The sequence below is a fragment of the Neopelma chrysocephalum genome, unplaced genomic scaffold (genome assembly GCF_003984885.1).
Source record: "Neopelma chrysocephalum unplaced genomic scaffold, ASM398488v2 Primary Assembly neopelma1_75, whole genome shotgun sequence".
Taxonomy (NCBI): domain Eukaryota; kingdom Metazoa; phylum Chordata; class Aves; order Passeriformes; family Pipridae; genus Neopelma; species Neopelma chrysocephalum.
Genome location: NW_020897736.1, coordinates 6,754,240 through 6,776,413, shown reverse-complemented (window position 1 = coordinate 6,776,413; position 22,174 = coordinate 6,754,240). Strand labels below are relative to the sequence as shown.

Here is a 22,174-nt window from a genome sequence, read left to right as displayed (position 1 = left end):
TGGAAGGACTCAGAGAGGTTGCAAAACTAAAATACACACAAAGTGCAGTTTCGGGTGTGAATTGTGCAACTTGAAGGACTGCTGAGCTCCTGGTGGGAGAACTCAGTGTGGGCATAATCATTTCACCAGCGTCCTGGCACATAAGTGACCCCTCAGAAGGTAAATGAGTGGGTTTCCCTCTGTTCTTGGAGCTGTCTGGTGGCATCCTTCATCCACAGCAAGGTACCTGTTACAGGAAGGCCTCAGTTTCATGTGAAGGTTTATAGAATCATAGAAGCATTAAAGTTGGGAAAGACCTCCCAGATCATCCAGTCCAACTGTTAACCCAGCACTGCCAAGTCCACCCCTAAATCAAGGGCCACATCTACAGATCTTGTAAACGCCTGCAGGAAAGGTAACTGTGGGCAGGGAGACCCTGTTTCCCAGGGTCGCTGCCTGGCTGGGAGCAATCAACAGCTGCTGACTCAGGCAGAGCTCTGGCACTGATTAACCTGCCAGGGGACCAGGCAGAGGGGTGGGATGGAGACTGAGCAGCGATTGGTTTGTGTCTGAGGACAGAGGGTGGGATTTGATGCTTCCCTGCCCTGGACTCCAGCACCTGGAGAGGATCTTCCTCCTCGGAAGGCGTGTAGCACCCGGGAGGTGGGTGCTGTCATCTGTGAGCAGGGACTGCTCAGGGTTCAGCATGTCTTTCATCCAGGTAGACAAAGACTCGGATTTTCCTCTCCAAAATCTCCCCTATGGGGTTTTCTCCACTAAGGAGGAGGTGAGTAACAGCAAACTTTGTCCTTGGGGTGTTGTAATTGTTCCAGGGCTATGAGAGAGCAGAATTTCCCGGCAGCCTGGGAGAAAGGAAAACTTCCCAGCCTGAGACACTCGTGCAGCCTTTCTGGCTCATCAGCAAAGCTGGAGCTGCTGCATTGTCTGTTTCCTTATGTGATTATTTTGATGTCAGCTTCTTTAAAACTGCACAAAAGAAATGAGAGGTGTTAATAGTGATGAAAAGTACTTTGCCTAATATGTATGGTAGTTTTTGTGTGTTTGACCATTTTTGTAAAATCTGTGTTTGATCCTCTCACTCCCTACGTAGAGGCACAGCACAATTCACACTCAGTTTTTTTAACTCAATCCCTCATCTTCTTTGTGACTGATTGTAATCACAATGTCACCCTTAAGAACCCACATTAAATACTGCTCTTAGTGAGTTTGGTTAGTGGCTGCCAAAGCATTAAACCAGGGCACCAAATGTATGTTTTATCTGTTTTTGCAGCTGACCTGTTGTGTTTTACTGGGCATGTTTATGCAGTGCTGCATTAAACATGTGCAAGTGTGTTACATTTAAAGCTGTGCCCAAAGGCTACAGGTTGAGCCAGCTTCAGGTCTTGTATTTATGATCACATAAGAAAACATGGTTCTCCTTTCTGCCAAAAAGGTAGCTCCCAGTTTCTGTTTTCATGAGTACTGAGCTGAGCTAGGCTGAACCTCACACCTCCAAGTGCCTGACAGGATGGAGGCCCAGATATGAGTCCTCCTGGAGAAAAGGAAACATGCCACGAGCTGCATCTTGGAAGGAAAAAGCAGAGAATTTATTTATCATTGCTCATGGAAACTTCACGATTACCTCCTGGTTTCTGCTGCTTATCCGTGCAGGTTTAAAAAAAAAAAGAATTTAAACCATAAGATTGTGTTTTCTGATGTGGTATTTTCTAAAGATAAAACTGAGATAGTTCATTTAATCTCCTCCTAGATGTGTGTGCTGTTATCTAGCAAGGTTGGATTATTTTTCTGCCTTCTTCAATAACTACTTGAAGAAAACATCTTCACTCAAACCCTGTGACAAGACAGGCAAGGACTTACGGAAATTATTTAGGAAAATAATGTTCTAAAAGTAGCCCAATGTTTTAATGATTTCAGGCTAAAACAATTGATGTCATTCCTGACTATCCCAGTTACAAATTAACCTGACGTGACCTTTAGTTTTTTTTTCTGCAGGAATGTTTGCTGAATAAACACTTAATACCACACTTGGAATCTTGTTTAGAAATTAAAGGTTAAAAAACCCCAGGTTTAATAGCACGGATGGTTATTTTGGTGAGCTTGTTTTCAGAGTGACTGTGACTATTTTGTCTTTATTTGCCTATAGACACAAATAATTGAAATTTGTCTGCGTTTTTTGGCCCCACGCAGCTGCGGTGGAGCTGGTGTGGGTCCGTCCGTGCTGCTGCCCCGCCGGCACCGCCGGCTCCGCACGCGCCGGGCGATGAACGGGGGCTTTGTCTCTTGGGCTGCATCTGTCCAGCCAGTGCAGCCACAACCCACCGTTCCTCCCTGTTCCTGAAGGGAGGATCTAGGCTGGGGTTTGCACACAACCCATGGTGTGAGGATGAGTGGTGTAGGGCAGCCTCGTCCCACGTGGTACAGAAACAACGCACCTCAGCACGTTGCGTGGTGTCGTCAGTGCAGTCCAGAGCACCCGTAGTCCTCTGGGAAGGAGCTGGGGTGCAGAAATGCCTGTTTCTCTCTCCTGTTACATGGTTATAGAGATGGGATCCATCCTGCCCATAGTCTGTCTGTGCTTCAGTTTCTCACTTGTAAAAGGGGATATAGCATTTGGCTACTTCACGTGTATAGGCTTACTCTGCAATGCTTGTCATTAATGAGGGGTGGGAAAATACTTCTGGGGGAAAGGGAGGGAAACCTCTTCTTGTTGTGCTGTCCTTTCCCCAAAAGATGGGGCTGAGGCTGTCTTCCACCTCTCAAGGTCTGCTGGAAGTCTGCAATGATGCTCTGCCCATAGACACTTTTCAGCAGCCAGACTCATAGACTGGCTCTTAATGCCCCATTGCCTGGTATCTGATGGATTAAACTCACTGTGGTCACTGTCTTCCCCCATGCCCTCTTTGGAGAACTTTTGGCTACAAGCATAATCTCTTCTTCTCTTCCTCCCTCCTCTTGCTGCCTTGAAGCCTCGGCACAGGCTTGGGGTAGCGATTGGAGACCAGATTTTGGATCTCAGCGTCATTAAACATCTTTTCAATGGACCAGCTCTTGCCAAACATCAGCACGTCTTTGACCAGGTATTTATCAGAGTCTATTCTTCTAATTTCCACACACATTTTAGAAATATTCCACAAGGGACTTTGGCAACATGTGGTGAGATAATGAACATGAACTAGAAAGGTTCTGCTACAGGGAAAACCATCACAGGTGCAATAGGAAGGAGAGCTTGGGCACTGGGGGTCCAAAGGGCATTTTCAGTGACGGTGTCATCAGCCTTTGGCAATGCAGGGGTCTGACACAAAGCCTTAATGTCAATTCCATCCTACTTGTGCCTTCAACACTTCATGGCAAGGAATTGGATGGGATATTAATGACAGGGAGGTTGTGTTAAGGGTAAAGGTAAATATAAATGACCTCTGGTTACAGCTGGTTGAGATATGAAGGCCACCAAGGCCTGAAGTGGTGTGTTAGGATGGGGTGATGCAAACATGCAGCAGGTCCTGCTGCAGAGGACTTGTGGAGGGTGAATGTGGGTGCAGGTAGTCATGAACAGGTGGGACAGATGATTTAGGCAGCCACCGCTGCATAACCCTGGCCACAGGCGTCCAGCACTCAGATGGGAGTGCAGGACATCTTCATGCATGTGAAGGATGAACAAACCATGGTTTTTTCCCTGTTCCCCCACCTCTGTGTCTCTGCCAGCCCACCCTGAACGCCTTCATGGGGCTGGGCCGGCCGGCGTGGACGGAGGCGAGGGCTTTGCTCCAGAGGCTGCTGTCGGCGGGAGAGCCCACCCTGAGGGACAACACGGAGCTGCGGAGAAGGTGAGGGAGCAGAGTGAGGCTGTGGGAATGGTGAGCTTCCAGCTATGCCCTGTGTCACTGAGGTCACCCTGTGATCTGAGGCACCAAAATCTAAAGTCTGAATGTGCCCACCTGCCTCCTATGTGGGAATCAATGGAGGTTTGAGCACATTGAGTGCTTCCTTCTCTTTATTACCTCAAGATTAATCTCTGATTAATCCTGTAACTGCCTGCAGATCTGGGGTGTCAACCTCCACCTGGAAACACCAAGCTCTGCCCGGGGGTGTGCCTGGACCTGCTGCCTCTCTGTGGAGGCTGAGCAAGGCACGTGTGGGGCGGGCTGGATTGGTTCTCTGCCCATGGCCCCTTCACCGTGGCCTTCCATGAAGATGTGGCTGCAATTCTCCACCTCTCCCACCTTCCCCTGCCTGTCATACCTGGAGCAGTTTGTCCTCAGCAACTACCTCACTTTGCTAAAACTGAATCTGTGGTCACAGATTGGCTTCAGACTTGGGGCAGTGCAGTGGCATAGGGGCAGGAGGGGAGGACTCTGCTCCTCACTGTGCTGACAGAAAATGTATGTTCATTAACCCCATATCTTCATGTGTGTCGAGTGATGCTTTAAATGGTGCAAGTGCCTGTCCTGACAGCCAGCAGGAGGTGTTCCTCCCTGGGGGATTTAGGCACACGTGTGCAGGAGCAGGGCTGAACCTCTGCTTGACACACAGACCTTCCCTGAGCAGTGCCAGAAGTTCAAATCGGCCACCTCAAGAGCCACATCCCACGAAATCATCCTGCCCACGCAGCAGAGGCACAGGCTGTTTCTCTGTGCCCCTTGGGAACCCAGCTGGCCTCAGGCGTGCCCCCCTTCCCACTCGCACCCTGACAGATGCTCCTTTCGGCTGTAACCATCTCAAGTAACTGCAGCTTGTGCAGTCATCAGATTTTTCTGCAAGGTTTTTTTGCTACAAGGCTTTGCAAACTAAATTAAGGAAGGAGCTGGGAGAGCAAGTCGGTCTCTTACGTGCTTCTTACAGGCGAGAGTTGCAAGTTTTCTGAGAGCTGAAGGCGTCATTTCTCATTTCAGAGCGTTTGTACCTCAAGCTTCTGCAACGATGCACCTGCCCGCCCACATCGGTGAGTTCCCCACAGCCAAGGGCTCCTCAGCACTGCCCTTTGCTCCTGCACAGAGAAGTTGCTTTATTTCCAGCCTGCTCAGACAGTCAGATCATAGCTGTGACAGGGAATGGGTTCTGCAGCAGCCAGAAGTAGATTATTGCACATAATGAAAGGTAGGTGCTGTCTGTGGCACAAGAATAAAAGCCTGGGGAAGCTCAATAGCAGCCAGAAGATTCCTGGACGCAATTTCCACTAAATCAGGGTTGTCTGGTGGTACATAACTCCTGTCATGAGATTGGATTACCTTTGTGATGCCTTTGTGATTACAGCCAGGCAGGAAACACTTGTTCAGTTTCCAACAATTTCCCCTTTTGCCATCAGAAAATAATTTGGGTCTTGCAAAATTTTTCAAGGCAGATACTCCAGCACGGCGTCATAAACAGGGATGAGTTTGTACTCCCAGACCATTAGTCTGCATCCCAGATCTTACTACCATTCCCATGAGGCCATGGAATGCTTTGGAATTAGTATATTCATACAGAGATATAAACATTTTCCTGTTTATAACAGAAATTTATATTTGGACCCAAACCAACTTGATCAAAGTCACTTGAGGGCATAACCTTCATAGGAGCAAGGATGTGAACTTACCCATTTCCCGTCCAAACTGTGTTCCCACCGGGCTTTTGGCTTCCATGGAGCACAACTCGGTTTGGGACAAAGCCTAGCCTGTTCCAAGGGAACCATGTGGAGTTCCCACAGGTGTGATACCTCCCTGAAAATAGCTTCAGGTTCAATATGGCATTGTCAAAAAATTGCTGGTTCCTGTCTCTCATGAGCGCTGGGAACAGAGCACTGCCCTGGCAGCGTGATGGGGCTGTATCTTGGAGATACAAGGAATTTAGGATTCCACAACACTTACCTGCAGCTCTGCTCTGTGCGTGGTTCTTGCTTGTCCTGAGTGGCTGGTTCCTCTGCTGGAAGGCTGAAACTGCAGGGGATAACTCACTGCTGGATCCTCCTGGAGCTACAGGATAACTTACTGAGCTCACAAAATGCATAATGAAAATGCGTCCTCCTAATTTGAGGTTTTCCCCCATTTCCTCCTGTTTCCCGTGGTTCCGAAGGGTGGGAGCTGTTTGCAAGGATGGCAGCAGAGGGCAGCAGATGTCCTGAGTATCAGCCGAGTCCCTCCACGGGGTACCACCGGCAAGAGGAAAAGCACTGGGAATTGCCTTGTCTCTGAAAGGGGGCTGCTGCTTTATGTCCTGTGCTGTTCCCTCTCTTATCTACTGAAAAAAAAAGCCATTTTCGTATGCATAATTTATAGGTAAACTGTTAATCACCCCTTCATGCTGTTGATTACATGACCATACCCAGCGCTCTCGCTCTCTCCTTTTCTGCTCTTTTCATTGCCAGCAGCATATGATGTGCTTTAGCCCTCCAGCAGATGAGGGACTTTCCTGCCATTGATTCCTATTTTATGGCTTTCTTCTCATGCAGGAGATTACACTGACTTCTATTCTTCACGCCAACATGCCACAAACGTTGGGATCATGTTCAGGGGGAAGGAGAACGCTCTGATGCCAAACTGGTGGGTAGCTTAGATTTTTCTCTAGTGCAGAATTATTTTGCAGGCTTATCTCTACATATATATCAATTTTTAATGATCTGAGTAGTTTTTCAGGAACGTTCTGATTTCAGTTCATAGCAGATGAGAATGAATGAGTCAAGAATTTGATACCAGAACTGAACCTCACATATCCCCAGCCTCACCCAAGTGCACTGCATTTTGTTGCAGCAGCCACACCAGTTACCCTGCAGCCCCCTGGTTCAAAGACAGATTTACCTAAGAAATTAGTTTTTGCTGAGTGACAAAAAAGCAGGGTTTAAGCCCTAAGGAATTAATTGGAGCAGTGGCACCGAAGTGCATTGACTGCTACATGGCTTTGGATTACAGTTCACTCATGTCTTTATATCAGAGTAGGTAAGGTGCCAGTGATCGTGCCCATCTTTGCAGAGCTCTCTCCTTGTACCTCACAACCCCACGGTGCTTCCACCTCAAAAAGCTGCTCTGGTACACAGCTAACCATGCTCTGTGATGCTCTTTCACAAGGCTGCACTTACCTGTTGGTTATCACGGCCGGGCATCCTCTGTTGTGGTGTCTGGGACACCCATCCGGAGACCTGTGGGACAAATGAAACCTGACAATGGTAAGTCCATGGTAGGATTTTAATGTGGATTCTTACTTATTTTATTTTTTACTTTTCCTCCACATCACAGAGTAGTGGAGAGGAAGGGTGTGGGAGGCCTTGTCTAAAGCCCAGCCTTGGGTCAGGTCAAGAGAAAGTCCTGGGTTAAGTCCATCTTGTGTTTCTATGCCAGGCAGCACCAGCTGCTCTGTTTCTTCTGGCCATTACATCTATTTCCCTACCTGCCTTCCTGATGTAAAATACTTTTTCTCCTACCCACAGATAAGCCTCCAGTGTTTGGTGCTTGTAAACGTCTGGATATCGAGTTAGAAATGGTGAGATGGGTTTGGTTTTTTTTCCTTACCACTTGAAAAACATTAAAATAGAAACAGGGAAGAAAGGGTGGGTTTAGCTTCTTCTAAACTGAATGTCCTGTAAAGTCCATTGCTGTGTTCCCCTCTGAGCAGTTTGTGTGGCAGGCAGTAAAGACTTCTGTGGAGAAAAACTTCCCTTCTGACGAGGCTGAGGGTGCATTAGCTCACTGGGAGGTTTGCTCATACAGCTTTCAGGCTGGAAACAGCTCGACTGTACCAACCTGAGCACCAGCACAGCAGTCTGGAAGAAGGCAGGCAGAATTTCTTTTATCAGACACCAGAGCCTATTACCTGGTTAGCAGCTACCTCTGCACCACAGCAGGATCTTTCAGTGGACGCTGTGAGTTTTGGAAGTACAGGCTTGAGTCTAGAGCAGAGGAAGCCCTGGGTTCTTGGGCATGTGACTCAAACTCCTCGTCCTCCTGACTGGAAAGATGTAACCTGTGCTGTGGATGTTGTAACAAAACATGCTTGGAAGGCACAGTGTCTTGTGGCTTAGTGTGGTCCAGAAGGGAGAGTTGTATAGGACTGTTCATTAAGATTTATGTCATTTTAATGATTTATGTAATTTTTATATGATTTGTTCCCCATCTTTCCACTTAAAAAAAAAAAAGTGAAAGAAGTGTAATGTTGAGGCGAGTTGTACTAAAAATGAAATGAAAACCTTTAATACTGTGTGCTTTGTAAATCAATGCTGTAAAGGGGGAAGCAGTCCCATAAAGTGGGGTACCCGTGGTGCTGCTGTACCTCTGCTTTGCAGCCTGAGTTTTACTGGTGGCTGCTGCGAAAGCAGAAGAAAAAACTTTCATATTGTTGGCAGAAAGAGACAAGTGATTCCCCATAGAATCCTCTGCCATGTGCTCTGACTGTACATTTCCTAAGGGAGCGAGTGCAGGCACCCAGTTTATGACCTGTTTTGTTTAGTGGTCACATTTCTCCATCTGCCTCCTCCACTGTCACAACAGGCTCCAGCCACGTTCAGCATCCCCTCAGATGACTTTAAACTCTTTCCTGTTCACTGTCTGCAGCAGAGTCCTTTCAGTGGGCAAACCTGTTCTGCATCCGGATTGTAATTAGGAGGGACCATTTTTCACTCCTTAGTTTTGACAACATCATGCCCTTGTTTAATGCCTGTCTCTTAGCAACACAGTGTTCTTAAGTAAATCAAGCCTCCCCACTTCATGGAAGGGAAGAAAGAGGGAGTAGGCCACGGGTTTTTTCTAAACGTGTATGGGAAATGCACAGCCCATCCTGTCCAGCCTCTGTTGCTGGTGCCTGTAATCCTCTGTGCAGTAAGGATTTTTAGCTTAAAAAACCTCAATCAGTGTGTTGCTTTTCAATTTCAGGCATTCTTTGTAGGTCCTGGAAACAAGTATGGGGAGCCAATTCCTATCAGCAAAGCCCACGAGCACATCTTTGGGATGGTCCTTATGAACGACTGGAGCGGTAACCAGTGCTGCAGGAGTCTGCCTGGAGAGGGGGTTACAGTGTCATGAGAAACCTTACAGAGGGATAAATTACATATTTTAATAGTAGAATAGCAATCACTGAAACCACTGGGTACAGTTGGAAGGGATGAAAATGAAGTGCTGTCTGTATTTCTCAGTGTCTATATTAATCCGTCTTCAATCAATCAGTAGAACCAGAAATTGCTGCCTAATGAAGATTTATTTACTTATAAAAGAGCTAATATCAGTCTAGTTTCTTCTGGGCAGGGATAGAGCAGCCCTGAAGATGGTGATTCCAAGGATGGTGATTGATTTCAGTGTCAGGAGAAGGAGAAGGATTTGGCAATCACAAATCCCTCAGTCTCTACAAAGATTTAACTGGTTGAAATTGGCCCTCTGACTGGCAGAGACCATTAGCTGGGTGTAAAAGCATTAATTAAACTGGGGATAAAAATACTGGTTATATGGGGATGGCCTGACTTATTTTACTTATTGCTGACTTTTCTTCCTAGTCTCACTGGTCAAAGAAAATGGGGTTGAAGGTCCAAAAGAGACGGATTGAAATTAGGATTTGGGTACAATGGCTAGAAAAGGGTGGGGGTAACATTTCTGATTCATGTTACTCTTTCCCAGGTCTGATGGCTGTGCAACTCCTAGGACACATTTAACTGCATTGCTTTGAATTTTCTCTTCCTAGCCCGTGACATCCAGAAGTGGGAATACGTTCCTCTGGGTCCCTTCCTGAGCAAGAGCCTTGGCACAACCATCTCTCCGTGGGTTGTTACCATGGAAGCTCTCATGCCATTTGTGTTGCCAAACCCTGTCCAGGTTAGCAGGAGAAAGGGTTAAAATAAAGGAAAAGCAGTGGTAGAAAAATGTCAACAGAGCTGGAAGGTCCCATCAGTGGAAATCACTGAGCTGTATAAATGCCAGGCATTGTCTTCATGGAGTTTACAAGTGTGATTCTGCTTCAGAACACATGAAGGCACCAAGGCCCTCTGAGTTCAAGTGCTCATTGATGTCACTGGCCCTGGCACATGGTGCCCTGAGTCATCCTGCTTTAACAGGGCAGAAAAATCATCTCCTTTAAAACACCTGGAAAATAAACTGATCAGAAATCTTCTTTTGGTAGCACTGAGCATCCAGCAGGCAATGGAGAGAGGATGGACTCAAGCCAAAACACTTTGTTCAAGCATTTCCAGTTGTCTACATTATGTAAATGTTTAGTTAAATTGGAAAGGGTAACAGAGAGTCTTGCAAAGACCTCACCATCTTCTCTGTGCAGGCACAGAGCAAAGGTGTGCTTAGCACTCTGTTTTGGGCTAACATCCACACTGAAATGATGGAGATGGCTTTTGGAACCCATGTGCAGAAAAACGAATCAGATTATATGGCTATCCTATCTGTTCAGAAAGATCTTTTTAAGTGTGTTCATGAGACCAATCAAGGAGAACACCTGAGCAGTAAGAACAGTGAAATGAATGGGGTGGGCAGCACAGGCTGGGTAAACAAAAAGTCACTCGGGTGGCTTGTGGAATTTTTCCTTTCTGTTTGTTTAGATTGTGATGCCTTTTATGTGCTTTTAGGATCCCAAGCCGCTGCCCTACCTTCAGGATAAAGAACCCTACACTTTTGACATCAATCTCTTTGTTGCTATTAAAGGTATGGCAAAGCTGAGTGGGTTACAAAGCTGAAATTGCCAATTAAGGATTGCAGAATCACCCCATCTTTCAGTCACTTTGCTCTTGGTTCCACAGTCCTTCTTTTCCATCTTTGCCCAGATTGCCTCTGTCAGAGAAAGAGGCAAAGCTGTTCTTGCTCCCCGTTGGCCATGCAGCAATGTGCCAAGGAGGGAATGTCTTCCCAGATGGTCAGCTTTTGATGAGGAGGGTCCCTGTGGGGTCTCCTTGCATGGGCAGGGGAAAGTGGGGCATGGAAAGTGCACATGTGTGTGGGATCCAGATGTCAACCCAGCTCAGACCCCAGCTCATGGCCCTGCTGACTGCTAGGTCCAGGTGTTGCTCCTGTAGGAGAGCAGAGAATAGAAAATGAGCAGCTTGATGCTACTCCGGTGCTATCCATTGGAAAAAAACACTTGTTTTCTATGAAATACTGGTCTCTGTAGCAATAAAAAATGTTATTACTGGTTTCTCACTAGGGATTACAATGATAAAAGAAGTCTCCATCCATCCGTAAAATAAAAGACTCCAACATCATTCATCCAACACAAACAAATTGCTTCTCTCTTTCTTACTCTTTATTTTCTGCAGGAGAAGGAATGAACACACCAACTACTATATGCAGATCCAATTTCAAGGTAAGACTCCAGTATGTTTTGTTTGTTTGCAGTCTTGCTGATGCCATCAGCTCCAGCCCTAGGCTGTTTTAAACTCTGTTTTTTTGCAATAGAATCATAAAATAGAATCATGGAATCACTAAGGTTGCAAAAGACCTCCAAGATCATTAAGCCCAGATGTTAACCCACCGCTGCCAAGTCCACCACTAAACCGTGTCCCTCACACCCACACGCCTTTTGAACACTTCCAGGGGTGGTAATGATTCCACCACTTCCCTGGGCAGCCTGTTCCAATGCAGCTGAAGATCCAGCCTGGTGTGTGTCTGCACAGGAGACAGAGGGAAAAGGTTGGAGAGTGGTGATAGTTCACCCCTGTGAGATGAAACCTCCTGGATGCTCAAGCACTGAGGAAGGGGGCAGCTCTTTCCACTGCTTGGTTTGGGGTGCTCAGAGCATCCTAAGTTATGTGCCCATCTGGCAGTGGGAGCAGAGGGCTCACAGGGAGAGGGAATTGCCTCTTGCCTTGTCAAGGTGCAATACAGCTCTGCAGCCACAGCTCTGATGTAGATGCAACTCACTGCTGCCAGCCCGGGTCTGCCCCAGCCCCTCTGTGGGCAGCGTGGCAGCTCTGCCTCTACCCACTGATTGAAGCCAGGAGATCTGTGTGCCAGCTGCAGCATTTCTCAATCAACTTCATATTCATATTTGGTTCTTTGCATAGTAATTACCTTAATCAGTAAATCAGTAGTCAGCAAATCAGTAATAAGGAGATTTTTCTGTAAAGCCATTAAAATACTGGACTTAACCATGGAGCCTGGGTCAGTAGTGCTGGCCTTGGAGAGGAAGAAGAAAAGGGAAAATCACATCCAGCTGGAAAAAGGGAAATTTTAGGGAACTAAATTGCATGTTAAAGTATGTGTTTATAAATGCTATCAGCCAGGCCACATAACTGCTCAGAATGCAGTTACTAAGTAACTGTGGATGTTGCTTTTAGGTTGTTGAAGGTTCCTGATTAAAGAGAGAATTTTTCCTTTAGGGACAGTCTTACCAGCATCATCCTGAGAATGCAATATATTTTGCCTAGCCTAGTGGCACACCAGAGAGGTTTGTCCCTCATTGCTTTAGCATCCTCTTCCTGCCTCCTCCAGCACATGTACTGGACCATGAAACAGCAGCTGGCTCATCATTCCATCAACGGGTGCAACCTCAGACCTGGAGATCTCCTGGCCTCTGGCACCATCAGTGGACCTGTAAGTGTTTAAATAGTGACAATCACTGGCAGCTGGTCAGCGATCCAGAACCAGCTAAGCAGGGCTTGGGTCAGAATCCTGGCTGATCTGAGCAGCCACGGAACTATTCGCAGTTCTTTCCCAGGCACTTTGGTCTGCTGCTGCTTTGGTAGCCCCAAAATCACACTGTGAAGAGTTTTCGGTTTCGTTTTTCTTTTTTTTAATTGGCGTTTGGTTTTTAGTCTCTCCTGTATTCCTTTCCCTAAGAACTGTTTTACAATAGATGCAAATTAATTTCTGTGTCCAAGCATCCACAGAGCCCATTTACCCTCTGTGAAATGCAGCTTTGTTATTTCTGCTAAGAATATAAAAGGTGCAGGGGTATAACTTTTAGTTTCTCCAGTGAAGTTGGAGCCAACTTCACAAGCTGTTATTCCCCTTGAACTGCCATATGGGTGGTTGTTGCAATTTATGGGTAACTCACACTTTCTGAAACACCAAATACAAGTCCTGTACATGCTGTCTCAAAGACAGCCTCAGGTAAGTTGTTTTCAAGATGGGATGCCTGTACTTCCATTTTGAGCATTTCTCATGTGCTTTTTGAATCTTCCAGCTATTGTACTGGCAGAATGACATCAGAGATTCACATTCACCAGCTTTGCTTTTCTGAAGAACAAAATGTAATTAAAAATCTGAAACGTGACCACATAAAAGCAATGGATTTATAGAAGTCTCCTCCATTTGTTTCTATTCTTGCTGTGGCAGACCCAAACTGCTTTTACAGGGTTGAGCACTGTGTTAAACGCACCAGATAACAGCTGTAAACATCACTGCTGATAGCCAGCAAGCAATTAAAATGCAAAGGCAGGGAAAGAAGCCAATGTGTCAATGAATTAAATCAACAGCAAAACTCTGTTCCTTAGAGGTAACATACTTGTGTGTCTGGTCTCAGCAGCAAGTAGCTGAACAGCAGGAGAGATACTAAAAAGTGTTTAATTTGTTTACAAACTCTTGCTGCAGGAGCCAGAGAGCTTCGGCTCCATGCTGGAGCTGTCCTGGAATGGAACAAAAGAAATCCCTCTTGGCAGTGGACAGTCTCGTAAATTCCTGCAGGACGGAGATGAAATCATTCTGACAGGTAATGGTGGATAACTGCTCTTACACTGCATCAAGGACACGGTTCCATAGATTGATCCCAGCAGGGCAAGCACCTGGTGCAGAGATGGGCTGTCCTATACATACCTGCCATGCAAGCACAGTTGTTTCCATCCTACCTGCCAGGAGGCAAAAGCAGGTGGATAGAAATTTCCCTGCCATAAATGCTAAGTATTTAAGGTTCTTGCTATGCTGGTGCGTGAGTGTTAAGGGGATGATGGATCTAGGTTTGCCTTTAAGGGTGAAAATACCCTGGGACTAGAAGCAGTTGATGTATTGTTGCCACCACAGTTCAAGTTTGCATGTAGAGCAGAGCTCAGCAAATGCTGAAAGAAGTTATTTTGCAAATAATATTTCATTTGTAGCCTGGGCATCTTCAATGAAGTGCGTTGCAAATCAAATATGTGGGAAACAGCATGAAGCCTGCTAGAACAGCTGACCAGCTCCCCTCTGAAAAGGGCTCTGCTTCAGAGCTGTTTCATGCTGGGACATGATTTTAGTTTTCATCTCTATGAACTAAGGATTTTGTGAATTAAAATCTACCACGGTGTTTTGTGATCTAAATCCCACTCCTACTTCTTTTTAACCCAAACCTAGTGCAAAACAAATATATTTTTAACTTTCCTCTTTTCAACCCCTTTATGGCTTTGAAGTGGCAAATATTTGGCAAGAACAGTCATGAGAAACTTTTGGTTCACGCCTGCATGTCTTTGCGATGTTGCTTACTGAATTTTTAGGGAATGTTTTGTGGGATGTTGTGCGTCATCAGATGAGGTCCAGCCTGGCTCTGAGCTGCTCCATCCCGCTGATGTGATCAGAGATAGTCTGCACAGGAACAAATGGCTCAAGCAATGGGAAAACACTAACAGGTGTGACTGAGGGCAGATAAAATGTGAGTGACTAATGCCTGTGCAGCAACGTGAAGGTGTGATGCTACTGTGAGCCTACGTACCTGTGCCTTCTTAATCCAACCAGGACTTCTGGAATTTTTGACAAAACAGTCTAATATTATCATTTTTTTCAGAAAGATTTTTAACAAAACCCAAGAACTTTTCTGTGATGAAAAAAGAAAGCAATGTTCGCATTCCAGTCTCCCAAGCAATGGCTCTATGAGTGGTTTTGGTGGTGCTGCAGCCCCCAGTGTCTCCCCCTGGCAGCCTATGCAGTAGCCTTGAAAATTGTGTTTCTGTGAGGTGCTGCAAGTTTTACAGAGGGAGATGCTGAGACAACTGGAGATTGAGAGGTACTGGACAGAGCCATAGATGATGAAAACCGGGAGTCCCCAATACCTCTGATGTCCTTCAGCCTCACAACAACCGCACAACCACTCATGCTGACACGTGTAGGAATCTGACACTGCTCTCTACAGGCTCCCTGTATATCCAGTGCAGAGACACTCCTCCAGCAATTCCAAGTGCCACACTGCCCTCCAGAGTTGCCAATCTCCTTCCACTAACTATGCCAGGAGCCCTAAATTAGGGTACAGTTAAGTATGATGAACATCCCTTTCAATCTTCATGCTGATAGTCCTTATTGGTGAGAAGCACCTTGTGGTTTGGGAACTGCTGCCATGGGGATCCACCTCAGGGACAAATGGAACTGGTCCATGACCCATGTTGTTCTTCATGCCCAGAACAAGCTGTGTTACTTACATAAATACTTTGAATCCCGAATGTCTTTAACCATTAAAGATGGCAGAGTGGCACTGGTGTTGACCTGGATGAAGGCACTGTGGGACAGTCTCATGTTCTGCTGGGCTATTTTACACTGGCAGCAGTTTGTGACTGTGGTGATCAGGGCATTGCAAAGAGCCAGGTGCTGCTGGGGCTGTCTGCTGGGGCAGTTTGGGATCTGCTCCGATTTAGTGATGTATGGCAGGTCCAGTGCCTTAAGGCACTCTTGAGGTAGGGCTGGTGCTATTCCATCTTATCCCCAAGGTGCTTCCAAGTGCCCAACCCATCATTTTTAGTTTCCTGTTTCAACCTCATATTCTTGTTCGCCATGTGGGAGCTATTTCAGAGACCTAACACGTAAAATGAGAGAAATATATTTCTTTCTCCCAAGAAGAGTGTCAGAGAGGGAGCATTGCAAGGGAGGGGCTGCTGATGGTGTGTGGCAGCCAGCTGCAAAAACCCCTCAGTAGCTCCTTGGCACACACACAGCTCAGGCCAGGGCTGCTGGCAGCACAGAGCTCGCTTTATTTAATGTGCTTCTCCTTGGTGCTGCTTTAAATCGTGGCTGACAGCGGGAATAACTAAACTGGACTGAAATAATAAGCTGGCACTCAAAGGAAAGCTGGCAATGAAGCCTAATGAGACAAATGGAAGCGGAGCTGAGCCTTACAGCACCTTACTCCAGTATTGTTTATGGATGAGGATTACCTGGCAGACACTGGGATGGTGTCTGTGGCTTTACACAAGCACTTACAGGCACTGCTGTCCTTGGGAAAACTTCATTTTAGCCTGGCTGTGAGAGCTGCACCGTGGGTTAGAGCTGGCAGGGTCTGTCCTTGTGCTGTGATAACTTTGGCTGCCCTGCAGCCTGAGCCCACCCATCCTCTTCCTTGGAGGAGATTTCCACTGACCTGTGCTAAGGATGGGAATTAGAGTTAAGGTCTGTTCTGTTTAGCTCCATCTTGGCCTCTTGAAGGCAGCTGTTTTTTATCACGTGCAGGGAAGGTTGATGTATTCCATCAGGAAAATCCATCTCTAACTATGAAATCAGTCCTTAAAATCCAGCATATGCCACTTGTGTCCTCCCTTTGATCAGCTGTTGTAGCAGAAAGCTACAGTAGGTCTCCTCAGCTGTTTCTTCCCAGAATAGACTTCCCAGATGGGCCAGAAGGCCCCGGCTGTGTCTCCTCCCCTGCCTTGCCTGCAGCTTTGCTGGTGGATGCTGTTTCTGGAGCAGCTTGGCTGGCCTGTGGCAGCAAGAGGCGCTGCAGCATCTCTGTCCCGATGTCATCTCCTCCATCACACAGGAGTAGGGAGAGATCGAGTTGTCCCAGAGTTAGAGATTCTGTCACAGCCCCACGAGTTCAGCAGCAGCCAGCAAACCTTCCACATTTGTAACAGAGGGTAAATGAGTACTTTGACTCAGATGCTGAGTTTTTCCTGGAACTAAACCACTTGATTTTAGAAAGCAAAACAACTTCTGCAAGGGTAGGTTCTGCTGTTTGACAAGGTTTAATGACCATCTTTCTGGCTGTAAGCATCCTGATGTCCCAAGAGCAGTTCTAATGCTCCAGAAAGAGAATCCAGATTTACTTGATTAATTGCAGGGCTGGGCGAGGCAGCAAATGGCTTTGCCAGTTAGATTGATGGTGCTCCAGGTTAGGTTTGAAAACAGAAATATTGCATATCTTGTTTGCTCTTTGATCAATTCACTGAACTTGCATATTGCTGTGTTTAACATTTTGTGCTTCTTTTTTTCTTATATTCCTGAGCTACTTGAACTCTTCCAGGTGTTTGGTTTTTTTTTTTTTTACCCCTCATTGAATTTCTGATATGTTTTCACTTGGTTTTGGTCTCTTTATGCCTTTATTCACTTTTATTCCTGGTAAAATCCTGCTGTCCTTATAGAACAAGCTATCTGTTGTTTTCTGTCCCTAGGTTACTGCCAGGGCAACGGCTTCCGCGTGGGATTTGGCCAGTGCTCGGGAAAAATCCTTCCAGCTCTGTCAAATCCCTAATGACTGGAGTAAGGTGACATCTGAGGAGGAGGAACTCTCCCCACACCTCTACCAGTCACGCTGCTTTACTCAGATTTATTATTTTTATATGAGTGATTGAAATCTTATTATTTTTAATTATCAATAAATATCTTAAAGATGAATGTGTGTGATAAGAAAAATATTTCAATGCTACCTTAAAAGTCGCAGGATAGGAATAAGATGATTGAAATGGAAAGTGAGATTCTTAACTTTTCTACTATATTAATGTTTTTTTCATAATTATAAAAAGAGACTTTCAAGTAAACTTAAATATTCAGAGCACTAAGTTGATGATAACATCTGAGATTCCACGCTGACTTCCTTTTTCCACAGTGTTAATATGCTGGGTAAAACCCTGAAGGTGAGTTGCATATGGATGTTAAAACTTGTAGACCATCCTGAGTAAGAGTTACATGACTATGCCCTAAAATAATTTGCAACAAAGCAATTTGGAAATGTGATAATTGATACAACTGACAGCAACAAGTGGGGGTGTCCCTGCTCCTCCTGTCCTTAAACAACCAGAGGCAACTTTCCTGCCCCAGAACAAAGATTGATCCCAGCCCACAGGTGGGAGCCTGTGTTGGGGCACCCCTCAAAGGACCATGGAGATGCCTCTTGCATCCTGCCTGGGTTTAGAGAAGGGAATTCCCCATTTCTTTCACCCTTCACACCAGCTTCCCCAGGGTCAAAGAGCAAAGGTGAACTTCATCACTGGAGTGATGCCCAGACTCTCACTGGTGGCAGTCACACCTCATCACTTAACAGTAAGAGGACACCAAGAAGGCCAACCCCCTTCCTCCACCCCTAAAAGGCATCTCTTGCCGTGGCATCCCCTTGCAGCAGCCGGTAAACAAAGCCACGTGCCACTTTTCTCAAGTGTAAAGGGCATCTGCTGTCTCCCGCTGGCCTACAAATCAATTTAACTCCATGGCCAAGTGCCAAATCACATCAATTAGGGATATTACTGACTGAAGGAGCTCAGGAGACCAGATAATGAACTCTGGTACAGTGCAAGGGGAACTTGTTAAATATTTGCTTGGTCCTCAAAGAAGAACCTGATGAGGCTGCTGGCTTTGTGCAGAAACAGCAGGATGAGCACAGGCTGTTGCTTTCCTAGGCTGTCCCATTGCTGCTCCCAAGGTCTGCCAGGTAGTTTTGCTGCTGTGGGACACGTGGGCATTTGATGTCATCCTGGGGAGCACCTGGTGCTGATCAGGAATGCAAACCTCATGGCCATGCAGAAGAGAAAAATGAATTTGAAATTAAAATTAATAAAAAAATGTGGCAGTGCAGATAAATCATTGCTAATGGGGCATGTGAACTGAAACAGTCTCCCAGTGTGCAACAATAATGGTTCCTTAAAGAATGATACCTGGAGGATCACCCCCAAGTCAAGGACTACCTGGCCAGGAAAACAGTGGCTCATTGTTGTTTATCAAGAAAAGGCTATTTTCCCTTCAGGCTCTTGTAGAAACTCAGAACTGAACTAATAGGCAGATATTTATTTAATGTACTCTGCCTCGGTCATCAATTTATAGATGCTTTGTGCTGTCTTTTGACCTCAAAGGACAATTGTGAGTTGACACCTTCCCTCTTGGATTTAGAAATAACCCATGCTGTTCCTCTGAGCACAGCCTGGCTTTGCTCCTGGCAGCAGCAGGGCAGCATTTATCCAGGGGAGAAATTTCTTCGCAGAAGCAACAGCCAGGGTGCACCTTGCAATATTTGATGTGCTGGAAATGTGATGTCTGAGGAGAGGGGTGCGCCTATACAGAGAGACAGGGGCTGATGTTGGGGCAATATGTCATTAGTCATCAGTTTTGACCTTGATGCAAGACATTTTGCAGCCAAGAAGGACTGTGGTGTCAAGGGTTTCTGATCGCAGGAATACTTAGGGAAACTGTAAATCCATAGTGCTCTTCCCGAGCCTTGGGAAAGGTAAGGGCGAGTCCTGTACATAAGCAATGAGTTCCTCTCTCAAAGAGCCAACTGGGTGCAGCAACTGCTGTCAGCAAGTGGAAGTTGGGCTCGTTGCTTTGTGAGGCAGAAGGTTTGTGGTGCTGAGAGCCCACCTGCAAACCAAACACTGGCAGGATGGAAGCACCCAGCCACAGATTCCCACCCAGCTTGCTCCCACCTCAGAGTCCCCAGAGCCAGACTTCCACTCACAGCCCCAGCCCTGAGGGAGGAGGGTGGCTTTGCATCTGCTGTGGCCACTCTGTGCATCCTGGGGTCACCACCTGCAGTGTCTGGCCGAGCAGTGCTGCACCGTGCTGGGCTCGGGTGGGAGCTGGTAAAGTCCTCCTGTGGCCCCAAGGTGACTGATCTGAGCTTGTCTAGCCTGGGGACATCTGGAGAAGTTCCAGGTTCCCAGAAAGTGCAGAATATCTGGAAAGGAGCTCAGGCACAGCAGGTTTCAGAGGTGAGCTGGACAACATCCAAAACCTTGCTCAGGACAGAGCTCAGAGCCATCTGCTGCCTTCTGCATGGATGGGGGCCAAAATGCCAGGAGATGCTAAAAAAGGAGAGAAACTCTTGTGTGTGCCCAAGGCCAGTCTCTTTTCACCCCCAGGAGAAGGTAGTGGGCTTTGTTTGGGTGGGCACTGAGGAGGTGGGGAGCCCATAGCCATGCTGCCCTCACCCAATGCAGCAAGCCTGGAGCCACCAGCACTGCTGATTCTCATCCCTGCTGGGGTACACTGTGTCGAGGGGTCAATGAAGGGTATATCTGTGCTGCAGTGGGCAGTGCTGGCCTTAAAATAGCATTGCTTTGGCCTAGGACCAGCAGCACTATAGCCACAGCAGCACCCACTGCCTGGAGTGGAAGCAGATCCTCACCCAAGTTTTGGGAAACACACAGGTGTTCTGGGCACCTCCCACTTGCTTCACCTCCCCTGGGGCAGCTGGAACCACTTTGTGCCCTTGTCCTTTAAACTGAGGGTCATGGAGCTCTCTTCTGGTTTGGGGGGAGGGTCTTTATAAGGCAGGGGCAAAAGGTCAGGCTCTTGGAGTGAGAGGGTGCTTTGGCCTGAGTGCTCTCAGTTCAGTGTGCTGACTGGGTGCTTAGAAGAGTTTAATTTTGAAGTGCCAATTTCAGCTGGGTTGATCCTCTCTATGAAGAGCTTCACCTCTATTTCTAAAAGCTTCTGCTGCAGTTAGGTTTGAGCATGGCTCTCTGCTTCTAGAAGTTATTAATTTTCATTTGATTTAGCTCTGTTTTTCTTAGTTTGCTTATAATTTGGCTTCCAGCAAAAATGAGAAAGAAAAAACGAAAAGCAAACGCAGAGCTCCTTTTCCTCTGCCTTGCCCCCAGGTTTGTGGGTTTGTGACCTGGGCGTAGGAGAAGAAAATCCTCCTTGGATCTTCAGAAGCCTGGAGGAAAAATAAAACCTTTCTGCTGTGTCAGCCACCTGAGAAGCTTAACTCAGGGTCATGCAATGTTGCGTGGGAAGACAGACCCTGCGTTTCTGACCAGAGGAAATGGAAATATGTGTCTAAATGGAAACTACAGCTCTTATGCTGGCCTGGAGCATCCTTCTTGCTGGCTGGTGTTTCATGCTCAACAGAGGTCAGCAGTTCTCATCAGCAACTTGCGCTGGAGTGCACAACCCTGGGCGTAAGTAATGCTGGGATGTTGGATGGAAGGTCTTGGAGGGATGCAGGAGGTGCTTCTGGGTTGAGCTGCCTTATCACAGGGGGGTTGTAGGGGCAATGAATCATGGTACCTGACAATATTTCACTCTATTTTGTTATTTTGGTGGTAAGAAAACTAAGGGCAGCCACTGTTTGATACTTTGAGATGCATTTTCTTACAGATCAAAGCATCGTCTGGTTGGTGCATAATGGAAAAGCTGGGTATAATTTATAATAGTGCTGTTGGTATAATTAAGTGTCAGAAGAAAAGCATGGAATAAAACCCTAAAATGTATTTCAGAATTTAAGGGGACCAATGGCTTTTGGGTGTGAAATGCGGGCATTCTTCACCTAAAGTAGTTTTCTGCAGAGTTTCTAATTAGAAATAGATGCAATATCATGGAAAAAAATTAGTTTTGTTGGAAATGTTTGGGTCAGCAATATTCATAATTCTTTCATTAACCAGGCAGTAATAATTCAAAGTAAAAGACTCTTTCAGTAGCTGTTCAGGGTCAAGGTAGTGACTTTGTGAAGAGGGACAGAGACAGTAGGTGATATTCACGTGGCTCTTGGCTTTGAGCAGTAAGGAGGGAGGCCATTTCTCAGACTTGATTGCTGCTTCTGTTCAGAATGCCCACACTGTTGCTGCTTAGTGAGAAAGAAAGAGATCATTTCTGAGATTTTAAAATTGATTGAAGGCTTTGGAAATACGTGAGGGACATGCTGAAGTACTGACACCATACTGCTCCATACAAAACTGCTGTGAGCTGTTCCTTCTCATCTTCCCTCATTCCCAAGAACTTCTTCACCTCAGCTCTTTCTCTCTTGCACAGGTATTTGGTTTTCCATGAAGTTTTAATTACAGACCTGTGCTTTCTAATTTTCACACTGTTTGCTCCATGTTATTTGCTCCATAGGCAGCTGAAACAGAGCTGGTTTAACACAGTCGATGAATGTCCAAGGGAAATGCTGCAGGAGCAGAAGACTCTGGTGGCAGCTGAGCATCCATTGGCTCAGCCTGTAGGATTGACACCTTTGGCAATGAATACTGAGGGGTTGGTTGGGGGCTGCAAGGACAAGGAGGGTCTCTGGTCCCCCTCCTCACTGTGCACTCGACCCAGGGCAGATGTGCTTGAGGGCTCAGGACCCGCTGCCGGCACCTCCACTGCCCTAAAAGAGCACTGGAGCTGTGGAGTCCTGGGACCCTGTT

The 22,174-nt window shown here is 46.5% G+C and overlaps 1 protein-coding gene across 2 annotated transcripts; it reads left to right on the top strand.

Moving 5' to 3' along the window:
- Positions 1-562: 562 nt before the first annotated feature.
- FAH (fumarylacetoacetate hydrolase) lies at positions 563-17,450 on the top strand. Of its 2 annotated transcripts, XM_027688774.1 has the most exons (14): positions 569-766; positions 2,967-3,077; positions 3,703-3,824; positions 4,890-4,939; positions 6,425-6,515; positions 7,038-7,135; positions 7,397-7,449; positions 8,835-8,934; positions 9,634-9,764; positions 10,523-10,598; positions 11,207-11,253; positions 12,381-12,482; positions 13,482-13,599; positions 17,228-17,450. In XM_027688774.1, exons 1-14 carry the CDS (start codon positions 572-574, stop codon positions 17,305-17,307), a joined length of 1,374 nt encoding a protein of 457 aa, XP_027544575.1. In that variant the 5' UTR covers positions 569-571; the 3' UTR covers positions 17,308-17,450. The 2 variants fall into 2 exon arrangements, with proteins under 2 accessions (XP_027544576.1, XP_027544575.1); XM_027688775.1 differs by lacking the exons at positions 12,381-12,482; positions 13,482-13,599; positions 17,228-17,450 and adding an exon at positions 12,269-12,346 and having other exon boundaries at positions 563-766.
- Positions 17,451-22,174: the final 4,724 nt, after the last annotated feature.

Coding starts and splice junctions, on each gene's coding strand:
- FAH (XM_027688774.1), top strand. CDS start 572: ATGCTTCCCTGCCCTGGACTCCAGCACCTGGAGAGGATCTTCCTCCTC. Junction 767..2,966: donor TTTTCTCCACTAAGGAGGAG/GTGAGTAACAGC, acceptor GCTGCCTTGAAG/CCTCGGCACAGGCTTGGGGT. Junction 6,516..7,037: donor AACGCTCTGATGCCAAACTG/GTGGGTAGCTTA, acceptor CTCTTTCACAAG/GCTGCACTTACCTGTTGGTT.